Here is a 20841-nt window from a genome sequence, read left to right as displayed (position 1 = left end):
TATAGCTTAATCGCCGCCATTTTTTTTTTCACATAGATATAGTACATAAAACATATTGACTCCCCCCAAATAAAAATAACTTCCTACTTCCAGTCTATATTTATTTATGTCTATGCTTATAAGTTACACACCAGAACAAGTGACTGACATAATCATAATCTTTGTTTTTCGATTATAGATATAAATAAATATATAGATCTACTAGATCTATATATATAGAATAATATAGATCTATGTCTATGGTTTGAGTCATAAGCAAAAAACGGAAAAAAAAACTCTATTTAGATCTATATATAGCCTAGCAGCGTGAAAAAAAATGATAATGATAGTCATAGACATTTATAAATCTATGATAGCGTATATATACAATTCAGTAATTCAGTGATGTGCAAACTATAAATACGGCCCTTGGGACATCTCCGGCCATCAGAAAGTTTTATTATATCGATGCCTCCAGTTTTTGTAAAAATAATTTTCTTCACAATGTAAAAAAATAAAGTTTAAAATAAAATTATTGAAGTTAAGACTTGCACAAGCGCATTTAACCACATTTCGGTGTAGGCTATAGGGCCTAATTTAAGTTAATAAATATTCAAACAAGCAACTAAATTAGTGTTTATTGTTTCATTATTTCCCATTGTGTGATAGTTCGTAATTAAAACATTTAAACTCTAAAATGTTGAATACAAAACATAGAATTGATACATAAATTAAGGCCTATCTTTAAAGTTGAGTTAGCATGAAGTGCTAAAAATAATTAATGCTTAGGCCATATATCTCTTTACAACCCTGAGAGAAGCGGGACTTTGGCTCCTCTGGTGAGTGGATTTGTCAAACGCGTGGTGGATTAGCAGTGAAAAAATTATTCCGAAGAGAGTTGGGGCCAGAACCAGTGGCGTAGCTAGCAATGTGCGGGTGGTGCGGGCCGCACGGGGCATCAAGTGGTGGGTGGATCAGAGGACAAACTTTCTCAGAAAAACTACACATTTTACTTACATAAACAAAGACATGCCATTTTTGTTTGGGTAATTTGTTGTTTTATATTCTTTTTCAAATTACATTAAATGAAAGCTTTACACCAGTTTGAATAAAATTTTACAAGAGTCCAGAGTTGTTTAAATCTCTGAAGGCCACGCACTTTTACACTTTTTTTTAAAACCCCTACATGATGTTGCTTCATTGTTCAATGCACTGGTTATGGATACGTTTAAAAAAACTTTCAAATGTTCGGTTCTTCAGGCAAATGCCAAACGGCGAGAAAGGTTTTGAGAAACTGGATGTGTTGTGCAGCCAAATTTATTATCTTTTTGGCTTCCTTTACACACTCTTCTCAACAAGATCAAATATTAGATCTGCATTTAAATCCAACGATGGGCTCAATGAATGGTGGAAGTAAGAGTCAAAAATTGAAACCACCAGAGCACACATTCAGTGATCGCTTTTAAAAAAATTGCTTTTCTATACCGCATCTTTTATGCTTACAGCACGCTCAGAGGTCCAATCGCTTTTGTGGACCAGTGGGGGAAGTATAATAGGTATCTGGGAGAAGGTTGTCCGTGCTGCCTTTAGGTGCTCAGCAAATATAACTTGCAAGAATCTGGATTCGAACTCAAGCCCTCTTGTAAGGTGGCCAAGCCGTAGACAAGCGGTTTTAACCTCTCGGCCACACATCGCTTGCTTTGAGGGAACTTGGGGTTTGTCTTTGAGTAAGCAACAATTGAAAGCAAGGCACAGCAAGAGAATCTTGTAAAGAATCTTCGACATTATGCGTTTTTTCTTAAAGCAGAATCTGTCACTTCACGGGCATCGATAAAAGTTGAAGAAGAATTGGCAGGACAAAGTCAAAGAAATATCTTCGAGTTAATTACTATCCAAGTAGGCCTACCATCCATTCCTGAGAGACCAAATACGTGCATGCCCCCAAAAAATACAAAACTAATTTTTTATAATACTAATGATCACGAAATCAAAAAGCGTACAGAAAGTTTTAAAAGTAAAATATTTCTCGATTATTTCCGACATTACACTAGTTACTAGCTGGATCAAAATTTGATGGTACTACATTGTCATGCAAAACCTTAAAGACGAATTAGCCATAAGAAAAAGTTGCAAGGCGAAAAAAAATGAAGATAGATTTTCTATCAACACACAAGAAAGAGCTTCTGATGGAAATATCTTCCTTGGACCAAATTGTTCAAGAAAAAAACCCATAAGAACAACGTCATGATATTATGGCTGATAAATATATTTTTAGTCCCACGTATTGGAACCTCGCCTCAGATGGAAATCAATCTCGATGGTTCTCCTATCGACATCGACAAAAACGTTGTTTTTTTTTTCTGGGGGGCTTTAGGTATTTACGATTCATTAATTTGGCGATTTCGTCTATTGAACAAGACGTAGTGGAAAAATTGATTTCGATTTCGGCAAGGCCGGAATATATGTATAGGGTCCTCAAGAAATATTTATCACTGAAATAATATCTAGTCTTTAAACGGGGACCACATCTCAAAATAGCGTAAGCCATTTCAAGTCTGAATAAACTACAGCACTGGGCTATGGTGTGACATCAGTTATAAAACAATATTCCGATATATATATATTATATAGCGCCACTTTCATGCTTATAGGATGCTCAGAGCGCTATATATGGTCCAGTCTCATGAGTGGACCAGTGGGAGGAGAGGTATATGGGAGGTTTTCCGTGCTGCCTTTAAGGGCTTAGTTAACACAACACTGCTCGAGTCAGGTGTCGAACCTCGTCAGTTTCCAACAAATCCATATTTTTCCTCTATAGTATCTGGAGCTCCACAATCAAAAATTTCATTTAGCCTAATATATTTGGGCCTTTTATTGTTGCCTTGCATGCATGAGATCTTTAGTAACAGAGACATTTTCATCCATGCCTCTATAAGGTCTATAGGGCAGATAATGTAAAGGTCATCTGTTTCTGTGGTCTACGGTTAATGAGGGTGTCATGTGGCCAGCACAATGACCAGCCGCCTTTGACATGAATGAGTTCTGGTCAGCCTGGGTCTCCTTTTAACTTTAGAGAAGAAGGGGGACAATTCAGGATGTTGACTCAAGATTTAGTTTTGTTTTGGATTGTTTTACTTTGTGAGATGGTTTTTTTTTAAGTGGAATGTAACTCATAGTAAAACAATGTGGTTTTTGTTCCTAGTTCAGGACAGTTGGATTTTTGTTATAGAGTTGAAATATAGACTCTAAGTATTTTTGTATAGCTATTATTCAGTCTATTGGATATTGAGCTATTATTATTATTATTATAATTGATACTGGAAACTTCACTCGCCAGAACTGTACCTAAATATGATTTATATTTTCAATAAACAAGTTATATGTCAGTGAATCGGCATTCTGAATATTCATTCCGTCGCTATATTTGTTGTCACGGTTATGTTCATGACTTAGTGGTAGTCAGCATTGAAATGCACATACGTATATTCAGAAGAAAAGAACCTTGACAGCCTTTACTTTTCCCCAACTAATGTCAGATACCCATTAGAGCTGGGTGGACTCAGAGGTGGCCAACAATCCCGAAATTAAAAATCCCAGTCTTTACCAGGATTCGAACCTGGGACCCTAGTTCAGAAGCCAAGCGCTTTACCACTCAGCCACTGTGCCTCCATATTGATAACAAAATAAGATTTGTAAAATTAATAAAAATGATAAACTGCTATATCACTTGCTCTTTCAAATGCCTAAAAATAAAAATATATACTCATCCTTAAAAAAAAATTATATTTTGTTCTTTTATTTAATTATTTTATTTATACTGATGTCTAAATGTAATAAACAGTTAATATTTAATTTTATTAACAACAAATCGACAAGTAACAATAACTACTGCAACAGCTGAATGTACACAAGTATTTAATTCGTACATACATTTATACAAGTTATTTCTTTTATGTTTTAAATAATTTACACCTACATACAAGACTACTTCTTCCACAAAATGTATTTTATATTAATGCTAAGTCTATAGAGAATACTACCACCTAGGCCTTAACAACAGCAATGGAAAGGTCACTCCATATCAAGGATAGGCCTTCTTTGTTGCAAAAAGAATAGATCGTTCCTTAATGGACATAATTAAAATGCCACAGAACCTTTCTCTAATTATTTGCTAAAAATAAACAAGCAGAATATACTGTGATTACATTTTTAATAAGCAGTGTTGATAGAAACCACATCAATCTCATTATGTAGAAATAAACTACACAGTTAAATACGGTAAACATGAATATATTTAATATGGGAGGATGGTGGGGAGGGGGGGGGAGGAGGACATAAGATCATAAATCCTTATAAAGAAGAAAATATGTTTTAATTTTTTAATACAACTTGTACAGAATATATTTCTATTTAGACCATTTCATTATTCTTTATATAAAAATATAATGTCATATGTACAACAAGAAGAAACATTTCAGTAACAGACTCCGCTTCAATGCCATCATTTAGGTCACAATATAATACATAAAAACATTCGGCTGATGTGCCCTTTTCTTTTTGAAAAATTCTTTCAATAGCTTGATGAAATAGAAACAGCCTTTAAAATTATATGGCAGTCTTTTTATAGACGAACTATCACAGACAGAGTCAAGTTACCAGACAGAGCTACAAGAGAAATAAAAAAAAAGAAAAAGTACAATTTACAATCCTGTAGTATTCAATTTTTTTTTAAAGACAAAACATTGAAATAGATTTAAAAGTCAACAGAATGAAATAAGGTGCATACACAATTTTGGAACATATCAACTTGTTTTTTAATACTAATAATTTCTAACATGCAGACACCTATTTACAAACTTTTTTATTTAAGATAATGCAAATTTCAGAAAAAAAATACATTGAAAGTATCAGATTGCAATGATAAAATTTATTTTCTGCAAACTCAATTGAAAGAATTGTCTGCTTTATTTAGCTATTAAATGGCAATGGGATCAACCATTATGTACTGTCCAATGAATCATTCAGTATTTACACAATGATTTGAGCAATTACATAATTTAAATTAAGCCATATTGGGTCTCTGCCTGGTATGCGCTTGGGATTGTCATCACAGTGGTCCTGGGATCCAGCCCCAGCCATACCCTATCGCAGACATACAGGTTGCTTGAACTAGGATGTAAGGAATTCAAAAGAAGGAATTCCTTAAACTTCAAAAATAAAGAAACAAATTATAGAAAGTGCAATCAATCGTCTCACCATGTACAATAAACCCTTTTTGTCACCAAGAAGAACATAAAAACCTAAATCATAAAGCTCTGACCATGTGTGTGGGTCTACATATGTTAGGCACGAGAATGTTATTCATGCTTGCATCTATGTTATTGCTTTAGTAGGAAAGCTAAATTCGATAACTGTAGTCAAACTGAATTTAAATTTTGTTTGGACCAATAAAATTATCTTATCTTTTGAACAAACAATAAACCATTTTAGACCATGCAAATCAGCAAAGGGAATATCTTATGAACCATTTATCCAATCTGTCAATCTAAGATGGAGCACTTGATTACCATAAGAAAGTTAATATCCTGCTAGTCGTTACTAGTCCTTGACATTTCTTCTCTGTGGAGAAAAAAAAACAAATTTTATTTAGCCAGACTCCAGGACATTTTGTTTTAGAAATGATCTTATTATTGAAGACATCGGTCAAACTTATCAATTTATATTAAACTTCTGGTCAGCTCCACATGCATCCTGTGTGGTAATGAATTTTGAAAGAGTAATTTCACTTTTTGGTAGTTTGGTGGTAGAGCATGTGCCTAATGAAGCAAAAGGACTTGAATACGAATCTAGGTGAAGACTAGAACTTTGAAATTTTTAGGATCAATCTGAGTCCAACTAATTCAAGTGGGTACCTAACATTAGTTGTGGCCACATGACCGTCAGTCGTAGAAACAGATGATCTTTATATCGTCTACCACATCTATCACAAGGTTTACATTTGACTATCAATTTATATATATATATTATTCAATACTGAGCCAGTTCATGTATGCCCTCTGGACTGTCGTTCAGTGGTTTTGATAATCCCAGGTTCGAATCCTGTCCACTACCATCCCCCATCGTCCTGTGGAAGATTCGGGCTAAAATGTAATTATCAGCAAATCTGAAGGAGCATCCAAAAAATGTACAACAAACAAAATACATCAAAGTGAACATGGATCACATAAAAAAAAAGTTGAGCTCCTTTCTTAGACGAAGGTCTCATACTGTTGGATGCAATATTGGCATGACCATAAACTGCAAAGCCAAAAGAAAATATAAACAAAATTGACAGCTGGCAATTCAGAATTTGACCACACAATTCTATTGGCAGAGTGGATGAGCGGTAAAGTTTTTTTTTTGCTTAACTACCTACGGATCTCAGGTTCAAATCGCAGTGAAGGCTGAGATTTTTTTTGATGCCCCTGAGTCCACTCAACACTTATGGGTACCTGACAATTGTTGGGGATAGTAAAGGCTGTTGGTTATTAAGCTGGTCACATGACACCCTCTTTAATAGTCATACAAAGAAACTGATGACCTTTATGTCATCTGCCCCATAGATCGCAAGTTCTGAAAGGGTTAATTTACTTTACACAATTCTATTACATTTCATTACATACAATATTCATCCTCTGTTTGGGATCCCTCAACTCAAGAAAACATTAAGAAACTGGAACAGACACAAAATAGAGCAGTGAGATTCATAACAAATGAATATTCACATTTGACTAGAGTAACAACTTTAGTAAAATCACTAAATTTAGAAAGCCTTCAAGATAGAAGACTCAAAAGTAAAGTAGAAATTATACATAAAAATCTGAACCATAATCTTCAAATTCAAAAACTAAATCTAACAAGGTTTATGTGGAGACACAAACTCATATCAGCCCCCGAAGTGGTCCACCCAGGCAGGTAGAAAGGTTTCAATATTTTTAGAAAGAATATATCAGAATGAAATTCTATCAAAGACAAATGACAGAGAAGGATGGAGAAAGAAGGCTGATGGATCTTGTATGGTGCCCCAGCAGTCCACAGACAAAAGGATAGGTGAAAGTGAATGTAAACCTGGCCTAATTAATGTGTTATAATAAAGATATGATTGCTCTAATTGTTTTGTAAAGGGACAATCTCTTATTCCTCAAGAAAAAAACATTTCCTTAAAGAAAAAAAATCCTTTAGTTTAGTGTTCTCCATCGCCATAGAGAAACACTGTAGTTCATGCGATAATATGAAAAATTACTTATTAATTGTTGTTTTAAATTATGTCCAACTAATATGCATACTAAATAGATTTTTGTCTTAAAAAAAAAATATTTTTTGTGTGTAAATGTAGTAGTTAGTATAACAGAACTTATTTAACTTTGTAATTCAAATGTAAACAAAGGAGTCTCCCGTAATTGTTACTATTAATAGTGAATAGTTGTGAAAGTGGTGTATTTTTATGAAAAAACTGCTTGGATAAGTGATTTTAAAAATTTGAGTTTTCGTTTTCAGAAAAGAAAAAAGTAGCCATGCATCAGAACTTTGAAGGGTCTAAAATATTATGATGTCTGATTTTCAAATCTTTTCTAGTTTACGAGATCTAAATGGGACGGACAGACATTCCACATAAAACTAATAGCATCTTTTCCCCTTTCGGAGGCCGCTAATAAAATACTCAGAAAGACACATAGACAAAAGGACATTCCTCTGTCCATATGATAGGACTGATTTGTACAAATGCTCCATCTTCCCTAGTGCTATTAGAGCATGGAATGGGTTGCCCGAGCTAGTCAGGAAAACCAGCGACTTAGAAGAATTTAGGTCATTGATTAATATGCATGACTAAATGCAGCACATAATCATCTTCTATTTTGAAGTAACATCTGTATTATATAAGATAAGATTTCAACATGTTTAATCCTACACAAATATTTTAATGCATTTGTAAAGTTAGCTGAAAGTGATAGTGTGCACTTACTTCTGATTTCTTGTAAATATTGTTTTGATATCATCCCAATTGATGAAACCAGGGTTGACCTTTTCGAAAAATTTAAATTTATCTATCAATGTTGCAAATGTTGCTTTACTTCCGTTACGCTGTATCCACTTCATCAAAAGCTGAGTGGGAACATGAACTGCATCCCCATTAGCACTCTTGTAGTCAGCTTCTGCAATTTCAATTTCACCAAAGCCGAGACCAATACTTAGAATAATATTCCTCCAATGGTTCCCGAGGCAGTAACCAAGAAAAGCTACATCCTCAGAGATGACTGGACGCTCTCTCTGCTCTTTTGGTAAATTGTAGAACCACGTGTCTGTAAAAAGAAAACAAATAACATTTTTTTTAATTGTATTAATAAGATACAGTCAAATAAATGACATATTTCCTAGAAAGAAGAAATTTATTTTATATATTATTTTTATTGCCTAGTCAAGCGTTCTAATTTAGCTAGAGATAGACGATGTAAGTTATAAGCTATTTATTTAGCTATATAAAAAATAATTATTAATTTTAATTTATATAGCTCCATTAAAAAAAAAAATAGGCTCAAGGAGATTTCAGAACATAACAAAAAAAAATAAATAAAAAGACAAAAGTAATCTAAAATTGTGGAACTTTATCTTTCAACAAAACGATGAATTGTAGTAAGTCTCGAGCTCAACGTGGACTGAGTTGCAAATGCCATCACAGCCCGAATCAGCCAGGTAATAGAATGGCTTTGCAGAGTTCAAGTCTTTAATTAATATGCAGGACTAGATGAACACAAGGATACAGATATGGTGTAATAATCTTCTCTTTTGAAGACATGTCCATGTTATTCATAAGATAAGATAAAATGTGGCCTCCTTGTAAGTGATCCTTGCACTAGTAGAAAATAAATAGGGTGTGAATAGGGAAGCAGCAGCAGAATCATGTTTGGTTAAGCATTAAGCTATTCAAACAACAATGGTCTGAATTTTTGCAGCTTGTCGACTTTGTCATCAGATATATCTGCTTGCACAGCTTCCAGTAGTCAACGTGAAAGGGTATTGTCATGTATAAGCCTATCTAATTTAACTCTTTCCGGATGTGACCTTGGTAATTGGCTCCGGCTTTGCTTCTAGACAAAGAAGGAAAAGCCTATGATGTCATCTGATCACATGATTGAAGCGTGGGGATCGCCTGATAATTGTGTGATTGTTTAGAGTGGGTCTTTTAGCGCCAGTTGTGGAGATGATTTCATAGAGATAGGTTGGAGACTAAAAAGTTTTGGAGATGTAACTCAGGTAGTCAAGTCGCATATATTTTATCAGTTGTAGAATTAGCATTAATTTGAATCTATTTGTTAATGAGCTTGAAAGAAGATATTCATTGGATACAATTTTTATTTATAAATTTTTTATATTGAAGTAATTCCTAGTTTTTGAATTAAAATTTTGTATTTTGAATTGAAGGATTTTCGTTATTGGAATCTCCAAAGATATATTTATATCTAGAGATAATATCTACATAAGAATCTCCGGAACATCTCGAGACATTGATACCTTTTCAAGATCCATCTAAAGATCTTGTGTGACATCTGACACCTCAAGAAGAATATTGTGACAGCTATATATATTTGCCTCATTCATACCTAGAAATACAATGGTTCATCTTGCAGAACATTTTTGCATTTGACTATCAGGGGTCTATTCTAGTGAGGCCTCCTCATCCACATACAATCAGGTTGAGGTGGCATTCACTTTCCTGGTAGAGGAACTAGCCAATTTATCATTTGGCACGCACTTCATCCATAGTTGAGGCAGATGCTTTTTAGCTGTCCACAGCTTTCTTTGACACCTTCTTTCTACACACAGTGCGGTCTAGGGCTATGTTTTCCCAGTAGTCAACAAGGATATCCACTGCTAAAAAGTCCTATCCTACACTGACACATCAGAGGTGAGGGGGGGGGGTCAACCTGTTTTTCTTGAGCCTGTCACCAGTTGTCCATAAAAGATAACTTTCAGAATACACTAGTCCTCCACCCTAGCGATAGAGTATGAATGCATAAAAAAGAGATGACTACATCAACCTAATAAAGAAGTAGGCATATTTATTAGATCCGAAGGAGGGCTTGATGTTAAGTTGATAGCGGAGAAAAAGAATGACAACCTACTTTAAACTAGTGTTCCCCAAACTGTGTTCCATGGAACCAAGAGGCCTATATAGTTGTTACACCAACTACTGGAATAATTAACTAGTAGTCCACCACAGGAATTAATCCCTGTAAAAATAATAAGCAAAGTGTTCTGCCTAATACTCAGAATGTGTGAAGCACTCCGTTAAGGAAAAAGTTTTTGGAGACACTGCTTTGGATACATTGGATGAATTGAGAGGGGTGAACTGCTTTGCTAGCAACATTTTTACGGACATAGCTAATGCCCTGGCTTTTATCTCATTACTGCTCCTTAAAATGAACTAGAGTCGTTCTACTACTGAAAGTGGCCAGCATATCAAAGGCCAGAAAGTCAAAGTGGATAATACAAATACATTAAACCCCTGGAATACTGGTAGGTAATCAATTAAAATAAATTAACAACCCCATAGACAACTCTAGAACTTGACACTAATAATAAGACTTACATGGTTCATTCTTAGATGTCTCGAATGACTCATTATAGGAAAAGTCTACCGATTTCATTTCACTGAAAATATAATCACATTAAAAAATAAGAAATGGAGACTTCCTTTTAACCTATTGAGGAATAAAGTATTTAAAAGCAGTTTATTGTTTGCATTAGGCTTACCCTTTTGGAAGTATTAAGAGTTCTTTGCAAGTGACAATCCTGTCACCGATTTCGTCCTCATCATTTATGGATTCAAAACGAGAATCATGATATACAGCAATGACCTCTAAGCTTTTCATGTCATTAAGAGGAAGCATCCGCTTTAACTGCAGAAAAGAAAAATATGTTTTACCTGGTAGAAATGCAATATTGATAATGAACTTAATTGAATAACTCTCTAATTATCTCCTATCATCCTGTTGAAATTGGGGTGGTAAAGGATCGTAATTTAATTGAGACACCAATGATGACCTCTTTTCAACTTGCTCCTATCCGCCTTGGTCAACCGCTGCTCTGAACAACTCTTCAAGGTATAGGATGGACCTTTACATAATTCCATTCATCTTATCTTCTGCCTACCTCTAGGCTGCATATAAAGCCTATTTTATTACACCAGAACATAAAATGTAGTAAGCAATACTGGAAAATGTGTTTGTAAAGTAAGTAAAAATCCTTTTATTTTTTTCCAAATTGCCAATACCAAATGAAATCAAACTTACATAAGTTTGTGAATTTGTTTTCAGTGTACTAAAGTTACTCCCCGTGAGTGAAAACAGCAAAGAGGGAAAAAATTTTGAATATTTGTTTAGAAGAGTTTAATTAAAAGAAATAAATAAACATCAATTAGACAGGTTACTTGTGATGTGACTCTTACTTGTCGAGCTGTTAAAGTTTCACTTAATGTATGGGTCACAACAGTTTGTTCTGCCATCACACGCACTCTGGTCTCAACACCTTCCAGCTTTCTACTTGGTCTGTTCTTAGCCATTCTCCTTCTTCAGGAAACTAAACAAAATAATTTTATAACAACAATTTTTTAATACAAACGAAACAATATTTCTCTGAACTAACAAACTAACAAATCTAAACAAATTTTGCTTAATGATGGCTCAACTCTACAGAAGTATATTTTTTACATGGTCAAATCAATAATAAGCCACGTTTTTAATTTCCAATTACTCATCAGACTACATTAACTGTACAAGTTCATGAGCCTCACCTGTTATAGCTTTTCAAAAAAAAAGCTAACTTAACTGATAAATAATTAATAGAATTATGTTTTAATGTTTAAAACTAATCTACTGTAAAAAGTAGAAAAATAAGCCGATTAGTCATACATTTATTAAAATAGTGTTTCCTCAAAAATAATTTAATGACTCATAATCTGATTATAATTTAATACAAGTTTTAAAAAATGTGTATACTTCCATTGTTTTAATATTTAAGATAAGATAAGATAATTTTTATTGGTCCAATCAAACTCAGTTTGACTACAATTGACCACCTCAGCGTAACTACTGTAACAATAACAATATAGACTAAATATGAACAACATTCACACACGAAACAACCAGCACTTTATGAATTAGACTTCTATGTAATTCTCTGTTTATTTATGTAAAACGTAAATTTTTGGAAATATTCTTTGTTAAACCATGTCAAGGCCAGTTCCAGAACTTTAGAATAGTTGAGCAGGCAATTATTTGTGCGTCCATGGGAAAATAAATATTCTTATACCGGTATTCCGATTAACCGAGTTTCATTTTGTGATGATTGTAGGCCTTTATAGTTGAATTGTGGATTTCACAAAAGGGTATGTAGTTTTAACCTAAGAGATAATCATAATCAAAGTTCATTAAATCATAATTAAAATTTTGTTTCCTTGGATGGCTGAAACTTTTGTTTAACTACAATTATTATTAAAAAAATCATAGACACAGTCTATGTGAAAAATATATAAGAAATAGATCTTTGACCACAAATATATATATAAATATTTATATTAATACTTTTATACTAACTTGCTTTATTAGTTAAAGTAAATTTAAGTCCTTGTTATCACAATAAATTTCCAATTAGGATCAAGCCTTAGTCTTATACTTGCAACAAATGGATCTAGACCAAGTCTATACAGATTCTAAATGGTTTTAATTCTCTGCCTAATTTTAATTTCCAAATCTATGTGTGTTTCTACTTAGGATTTAGCTTGATTTCTGCATGAGTCATAGTTGACCCAAAACATGGGATGGGCCTACTTGTTTACATCAGGCAATAAAAAAAAAAATGTGTCAAGGTCTAAGTGTACCTGAATTACGATAAGATCCTGTTTGAAATGGCTGCCTTAGTGTCTAGAGCAGGGATTCTCAACCTGTGGATCGTGACCCCTTTGGGGGTCGAATGACCATTCGCCAGATGTCACCTAAGACATTAAGAAATTTTGTTTTTTGTCTATTTTTCTTTGAAAGCTTTGTTTTGGTAATACGTTTCTTAAGTGTTGTAACAAGCACATTTGTACTATAGAGGGTATACATCACAATTATGGTCTACCTAGCTCAATGAACAAAATAAATTTTACGGTTGGGGGGTCGCTGCCAAGTGGAGAATCATATTAAGGCGTTGCCGACCTAAAAAGGTTGAGAACTGCTGGTCTAGAGTTTAGATGTAATTAAAAGGGAAGAGGATCTGCACTCTCCATCAGTCGTGTTGCAGGATGATGGTTCCCCCTCCCCCCAACATCTACTAATAAGCAAGTAGGTTGTTGTGGGGCAAAAAAAAAATTAAGTCGCCCTGTATGTATTGGTTCATTTACAAAAAGACATGCAATAGGGTCCTTACACTGAATCCAATAAAGACTTCATACCAGTATCAAGTGACACTCAATGCTTAATTGTATGCCCTCTTAACCCTTAAAACACGTACATGGTAGTTTAGCCTCTAAACATCAGAATTGTAATTCCATTTTGTTTGCACTCACTGAAAAACATGCTCAGCACTTTAAGGGTTAAAAGTAATAAATAATTATCCTTCAATTACACCGGCGGGCTTCTATTAATCAAGGGCCCGAGGGCAGTGAACACCTTTGTGACATGGTCACTACAACACTAGTCTAGTTTAGATCTAAAGGCAGTGCTTCTCAAATTTTTATTAGTGATGCTCCACCCCACTTTTAAAGAACAAAATAGTGTTAGTGTCCCCCTCCCACAAGCCAAATGAGTATCTGGGGAGTGTTTTAGACATGCTAAAAAAAAAAAAAAAAGAAAAAAAGAAATTAAAGCAAAAAGGAGTGGGATATGATGTAACTAGAGAAGAGAAATGCATTCTCCAGGCGTCAAGAGCCCTTTAGTCATCCAAACAGGTCCAATCAACTGAAATAAAGAATTAGGCAGCACTCAGTGGTCAGTACTATTATGCAATGCACATTCAATGTACATGTCGCGCATGAAAAAATGTCATCTTTGAATTAAAATATTGACTTTCTTTGTTAAAACAAAATTGTCAGCATAACAATGTATTCTAATTAAATTTCTAAGTAATTTAGTATTTGATTAATATTAAAACATAAAGTATACAGATTTATACCCGGTAACTAATCTACGGAGCCTACCAGAATAAAATTAGACCTGGATAAGCTGAAAGACCCCAACATGGCTGCCGTATTCAAGGCACAAGAAGGACGATGCTTTGCAGCCCTCAGTGTTTTGGGTTCCAATGACCGGGATGTCGAAACACAAGCAGTCACAGATACAGCCCTGGAAGTACTAGGGAAGCTCCGCCCACCCAAAAAAAAAAAACACCCCGGGAAAGAGAAGATATACTCCAACTCTCTGTCAAGAAGTAGGAGTTAAAAGGGAAAAAATATGACCATGAATACAAAAGCATTAACATTGGGGTTAAGAGGGAAATGAAAGAAGCAAAGAAGAAGTGGATAGAGAAAAAGTGTCAAGAAATTGAGCATGGACTGAACAGAAATAGCAGTAAAAAAGCGTGCCAACTGGTAAAGGACTTTACTACCTAGAAGCATGGAAGTACTAACACAATTCAAGACAAAAACAATAGTTGCCTAACCCGAGGAAAAGAATGTGATAAGAAGGCTGTATTGATGCCATCGCCACCTCCCCATCCCACCAAATCGGCCAACATACTAGAGCGGGGAGGGCGAAATAATCTAAAATAGGTTGAAATTTAAATAATTAGCATATATTATTAACATAACTAATATATTCGTATACAAATTGTGTGATTTCTTTACTAATTCGTTGCCCCCACCCTTTCCCTATTTCAAAAAGGAGAAAAATCTGACCCAGGAAACTACAGACTTACCAGCATCTATAATAAAATAGGTAAAATCCTAGAACACATAATATGTAGCAACATCATAACCACTTAGACAAACATAATGTCCTTACTTCATACCAACATGGCTTTAGGAAATATAGATCACGTGAAACACAACTAAAATTGATGATTTTTCAAAAGGATTAGATAATAGAGAGCAAATAGATACTATATTAGTAGACTTTCCAAGACTTTTTGACAAAGTTCACTACCATAGTTTGCTTAAAAAATTAAAATATTTTGGCATTGATGGTCCATTGCATCAGTGGATTAAGGATTTTCTGATATGGAGAGAACAAACTAATAATAAATGGCTTTAAATCAACACCAATAACAGTAAACTCAGGTGTACCTCAAGGAACAGTCTTAGGTCCACTACTATTTTTAATTTACATAAATAAAGAACCACCCTTTGTGTCAGTATTTTATGATTTTACCATCACAAAAAGATACAAGACACTGATAGCAAAGACAAACAGACACAAACACTCTTTTGTTCCCCTGGCAATCAAATCATTAAATAGGAACCATCTGATATAAACTTTGTCACATGTAAATTATGAGTGAGTCTGGTGTGAATGTGCATTTTGGTTTCTTATAGTTATAATGTTTTTTGTTTGGTGTAATGCACAAATTGTAAGACAAATTTCCGTATGGACAATAAATATTATTACTATTATTATCATTATTAAATTGCATAAGTTCAGGAACAAAACTTAGATTATTGGACACCATTACATTTGCATAATATATTGAACAATGAAAAAAACCCCAAGATACAGAAATTTTACAAAGAGAATTAGATAAATTACAGAAATGGGAATCAAATTTCCACCTAAAAAAATGTCAGTTATTAAGAGTAACAAAAAAACTAAAACAAATTAATTCCACTTATCTTATTCATGGTAAAGCAGTAACACGGACCAAAAACGCAAAATACCTAAGAGTTATAATAAATGAAAAACTGTTGTGGAATCCCCATATTGATGAAACTATCAAAAAATTAAACAAAACATTAGAGTTTATTAAATGAAGGTGTGTGTCTAGGAGAAGGTTTTTCCATGCTGCCTTCAGGGGCTCAGTAAACACAACTCTGACCGAGTCGGGTGTCGAACCTTGAGCCCCCTTCAAAGGTAGCCAAGCCAAGTTCAAGCGCACTTAGCCTCTTGACATTTGACTAGAGTAACACCTTTAGTAAAATCACTAAATTTAGAAAGGTTTCAGGATAGAAGACTCAAAAGAAAAGTAGCAATTATACATAAAACTCTGAAACATAATCTTCAAATACAAAAACAAAATTTAATAAAATACTCAGAAAAACACAAGGATAAGGGCACATTCCTTGTTCCATATGCTAGGACAATTTTGTACAAATGCTCCTTCTTTCCTAGTGCTATAAAAGTATGGAATGGGTTGCCTGAGCTAGCCAGGATAACCAGCGACTTAGCAGAATTTAGGTCATTGGTTAATATAATGCATGACTAAATGCTTTACGCCTAGGAAGTAATCATCTTCTTTTTTGAAGTATTATATACAATAAGAAAGATATAGGCCTATGTATAAAAATAGGTGCCAGTACTCAGTGTATAGGTGATGGTACTCAGTAGTTGATTGCCTAACTTTAACTAATAAAAATTAATAATATATGTTAAAATACAGGAAAAGTAATGTTTTTTTCAAAAAGGTCACAAAAAAAAGCCCTGTATAATCACTGTGTTATGAATATGACAATGAGGTAGTTCCGAATTCCCCCCCGAGTCACGTGGTTGTGTGTATACAACACGCACCGTGCTTACTTTTAGTTAGTTTGTAGTGGGAATCTGAAGCGTTATAAGTCAATATTTAGTAGTTTCAATTTACTCATTAGCACTAAAGTATAATTTGTTAATAACAGGAGAATCTAGAGATACATTTTTTTAATAGTTTCAACTAAAACAAATAGTTAAACCTTTGATAGAAGGTACCGAAGCGTTGGCCTATAATCTGCCATACTGAAATCAAGATTTCTTGATCTACAATGAATGACTACACTTACAGTTCTTAGCATTCGGGTAACCAGTCCTAGAAAAAAAAAAGTAACACTTTCACCCCCCCCCTTTTTTTTTTCCTCTCTGCCCAAAATTAAACAAGCTTGAACTTGAGTAGAACACTAAAAGTTGGACAGCAGACCAGTGTGTATTGGTCAGATAGCTCTAGGGCTAGTGTGTAGTCGATATGTTGACTAGTTGTTAGAAAAGATAAAAAGACTGCCATGAGTTTTCCTTGTGCATAATAGGCTTCAGTTGTTTAGCAAACAAATAACACATCTGATAGTCAAGGATAAATCTAGATCTACTCTTACAGTTACACAAGCCAAATGTGTCTTACCCCGCAATTTCATTGTTAAATTTGCTTTCTAAGTAATAAAATGGATCTAGATCTATTTCGTCGACGCATTTGTGAAACTTTAATGTAGGCCTAACATTTTGTGAATTTCTTAAAAATGATAGAACTTTTAATAACATAATAATACATCATGTGTCCAACACAAAAAATAATTCTTAATGTTATGGATGTGCATAATGTATTTGCGATTGGCGGAATATGAAATACATAACGTTAAAAAATAGCTGAAATTAATGAAAAATAACAATGTTTCAACTAATATGCATATTATCCCAAATATAGGCCCATAAATATAAATATATATATATATATATAAGTGTGTGTGTTTGTGTAGTTTATACCAAGCCTTTTTTTTTAATCTTACAAGACACGTTTGTAAAAACATGTTCTTCTGTATGTGAATGTAGATCTATCATCAGCAAAGTGTTGACGCTTGTCATGACTATAAAGGAAATATCATTGATAATTTAAACCTATCCTTAAACAGTTCTTGGCCCTTTATGAAAACATTTGTATAATTATTTGAACATTCAGGGAGTTCGTTGATGTACTCTGTATATTTTAAAATGTTTGTAAATGTAAAATTTCGTAAAAATAGAGGAGCAACAGCAATGGAAATATAGGAAGAAAAGGCCATTCTCCTCTTTGTTGTCCAACTATCACGTGACTTTGGTTAAAGTAGGTCAGAACTACCTCATTATGTATAATATATATTTAAGTATTTTAAATGTATTATTAGACTTAGACTTAGACTTAGGTCCTCCCGCGCCGTTCGGCGCATTGGGCGGCAAGCTGTCTCCATAATGATCTGTCACTGGCAATGTCTGAAGCCTCTTCCCATCTGGTGTCCACTGTTCTGAGGTCCTCCATGAAGGTGTGTCGCCAGGTAATACGAGGACGTCCCTGTTTGCGCTTTCCTCGTTTTGGCTTCCATGTTATCGCAACTCTTGGTGTGCGTAATTCATTTTGACGTAGAACATGTCCCGCAAACCTCATGCGACGCTCAGTCACAACCTCACTAAGTGTTCGACTCCCAGTTCGGCAAAGGATTTCCTTGTTTGAGATCCGGTCTGTGTAACTGACTCCCAAAATCCGTCTCAGCCATCTCTGTTGAGCCACATTTAGTCTTTTCTCAATTTTGACAGATGACTTCCATGTCTCACATGCATATGTAGCAGTTGGAATGACGATTGTGTTGAGAAGGTGTATTTTTGTCTCGAGTCCAATGGCTTGGCTAGTCCAAATAGGCTGCAGCCTTTGGAAAATGCTCCCTGCCTTTCCTATTCGGCACGCTACATCATGGTAAGCATCTCCATCATTTGTTATGATGCTGCCAAGGTACGTGAACTTGTCCAGCTCTTCAAGCTTTGACTCGCCAAGTCTGACGGGGACACCCTTTGCCTTATATCCCACTCGCATAATTTTAGTCTTATCCAAGTTTATGTGGAGGCCAATTTTGGGTGCCTCTCTGTCTAGGCTCTCCGTCATTTCTTGAATGCATTTATTTGTAGCCCCGAGTAGTGCAACATCATCAGCAAAGTCCAAGTCCGTCAATTGGAGTTGTTCATGCCATGGAATACCAAAGGCAGTCTGGTTCATTGCTCTCCTCATTATGTAGTCGATGGCTAGGAGGAAAAGGAAGGGAGATAAGATGCACCCCTGTCTCACACCTGTCTCGATTGTAAAAAACTCTGTTGTTCCCTCTTCTGTTTTAATGCAGCAACTAGACTGACTGTAAAGGTGTCGTAGGATCTGGACGAATTTTTCTGGTATACCGTATTCTCTAACTATTTTCCATAGTGATTCTCGGTGGACACTATCAAACGCTTTTTTGAAGTCCACGAAACTGATCGTTAGCCGTTGTTGGTACTCAAGACTTTGTTCTATGATATTTCGTAAAACGAAAATCTGCTCTGTACATGATCTGCCTCTTCGGAAACCTGCTTGTTCTTCTCTGAGCCTTTCATCTACAGACTGTTGAAGCCGTCTCAACAAAACAGTGTAGTCTAATTAAGTCTAATTATAATTACTATTTTATAATTAGATCTATATATTTAGTATATAGACTCAGTATTATTATACTCAATATATTAAATATATATAGAATATAGATCTATATAATAGAGATTAGACTTATAAGAGTCTTAACATCAGTTACTAGACTAAACTAGATCTAGATTTTAAGTCTAAACTAAATCATAATTCATATGATGTAAAATAAAAATGTAGATCTATTAAGTAATTAAGACATTATCATTAAGTTATGATTAAGTATTATTTTAAAGTATAGGTATAGGACATTATAGGTATTTATATCAATTAATATTTTATATTCAATAATAGATATTTGGAGGCCCTAGATCTATATTGATCTAGTCATTACTTACCGGAACTCTTAACTCTAATTAGAGTCTAATCTCATTAAACTAACGCGGGGCCGTTAGACTAGACTTAGAATGTAGATCTTGTGATCTAGTGATCTAGTCTAGAATGGATTTTTGTTCGCGGAAGTCCTGCATATGCTAAATTTAGTTTAGGAAATTTCGATTGGCTTATTAAATTTATATTCTAAATATAGATTTATGTGTATCCGGAGGTGAAAGAAAAATGTTCTCCATCATCTTCTTTTTTGAAGTAACGTCTGTATTATATAAGATAAGATAAGATGCATATTAACCAATGACTTAAATTCTGCCAAGTCATTGGTTTTCCTGGCTAGCTCAGGCAACCCATTCCATGCTCTAATAGCACTGGGAAAGAAAGACCAAAGAGCATTTGTACAAATTTGTCCTAGCATATGGAACGAGGAATATGCCTTTATTTTTGTGTCTTTCTGAGTATTTTATTAAATTTTGCATTTGAAGATTATGGTTATTAAATTTTGCATTTGAAGATTATGGTTAAATGTTTTATGTATAATTGCTACTTTACTTTTGAGTCTTCTGTCCTGAAGGCTTTCTAAATTTAGTGATTTTACTAAAGGTGTTACTCTAGTCAAATGTGAAAATTCGTTTGTTATGAATCTCACAGCTCTATTTTGGATCCGTTCCAGTTTCTTAATGTTTTCTTGTGTATTCACTTACAATAAAAAGACGTCATTTAAATTCACTCTGGCATTCTGGAGTCGTATGGCGTACTTAATAACATTCAGCTCACAACATCGCCGCTTATCCAGTACAAACTAACATTCATGAATGCTCCCTCTCTACAAGTAACAATAAATACTCCCTTTCTTCATACTTGAGAACTAGAAATATGCACACACTACACAATATATCTTGTGTGTCTCAGATCTAATTATTATGAAACACGCAATATCTGTTTTGGTTGTTTTTTTTTTAAGAAAGAAAAGATCAGAAGTATATTCGAGGGACCACAGACCTATATATACTAAATCTAGACTGAACATGAAGAACTTTTAACATTGATGGTTAAAACATTTTTGGCATTGATGGTCCATTGCATCAGTGGATTAAAGATTTTCTTATAGGGAGAGAACAAACTGTAATAATAAATGACTCTAAATCAACA

General features: G+C 34.3%; 1 protein-coding gene across 3 annotated transcripts; it reads right to left on the bottom strand.

Annotated features, from left to right (window-relative positions):
- Positions 1–3877: 3877 nt before the first annotated feature.
- On the bottom strand, positions 3878–19827 carry LOC106072174 (uncharacterized). Of its 3 annotated transcripts, XM_056017197.1 has the most exons (8): positions 19698–19819; positions 12896–13009; positions 11465–11595; positions 10771–10916; positions 10607–10668; positions 7982–8318; positions 5547–5598; positions 3878–4644 (listed from the first exon to the last, which is right to left on the bottom strand). In XM_056017197.1, exons 3-7 carry the CDS (start codon positions 11576–11578, stop codon positions 5568–5570), a joined length of 690 nt encoding a protein of 229 aa, XP_055873172.1. In that variant the 5' UTR covers positions 11579–11595; positions 12896–13009; positions 19698–19819; the 3' UTR covers positions 3878–4644; positions 5547–5567. The 3 variants fall into 3 exon arrangements, with proteins under 3 accessions (XP_055873172.1, XP_055873174.1, XP_013087962.2); XM_056017199.1 differs by lacking the exon at positions 12896–13009 and having other exon boundaries at positions 19698–19827; XM_013232508.2 differs by lacking the exons at positions 12896–13009; positions 19698–19819 and adding an exon at positions 12612–12819.
- Between the last annotated feature and the right edge of the window lie 1014 nt (positions 19828–20841).

This window comes from Biomphalaria glabrata, chromosome 18, assembly GCF_947242115.1.
Source record: "Biomphalaria glabrata chromosome 18, xgBioGlab47.1, whole genome shotgun sequence".
Taxonomy (NCBI): Eukaryota; Metazoa; Mollusca; class Gastropoda; family Planorbidae; genus Biomphalaria; species Biomphalaria glabrata.
This window is presented reverse-complemented; position numbering and strand designations above follow the sequence as displayed.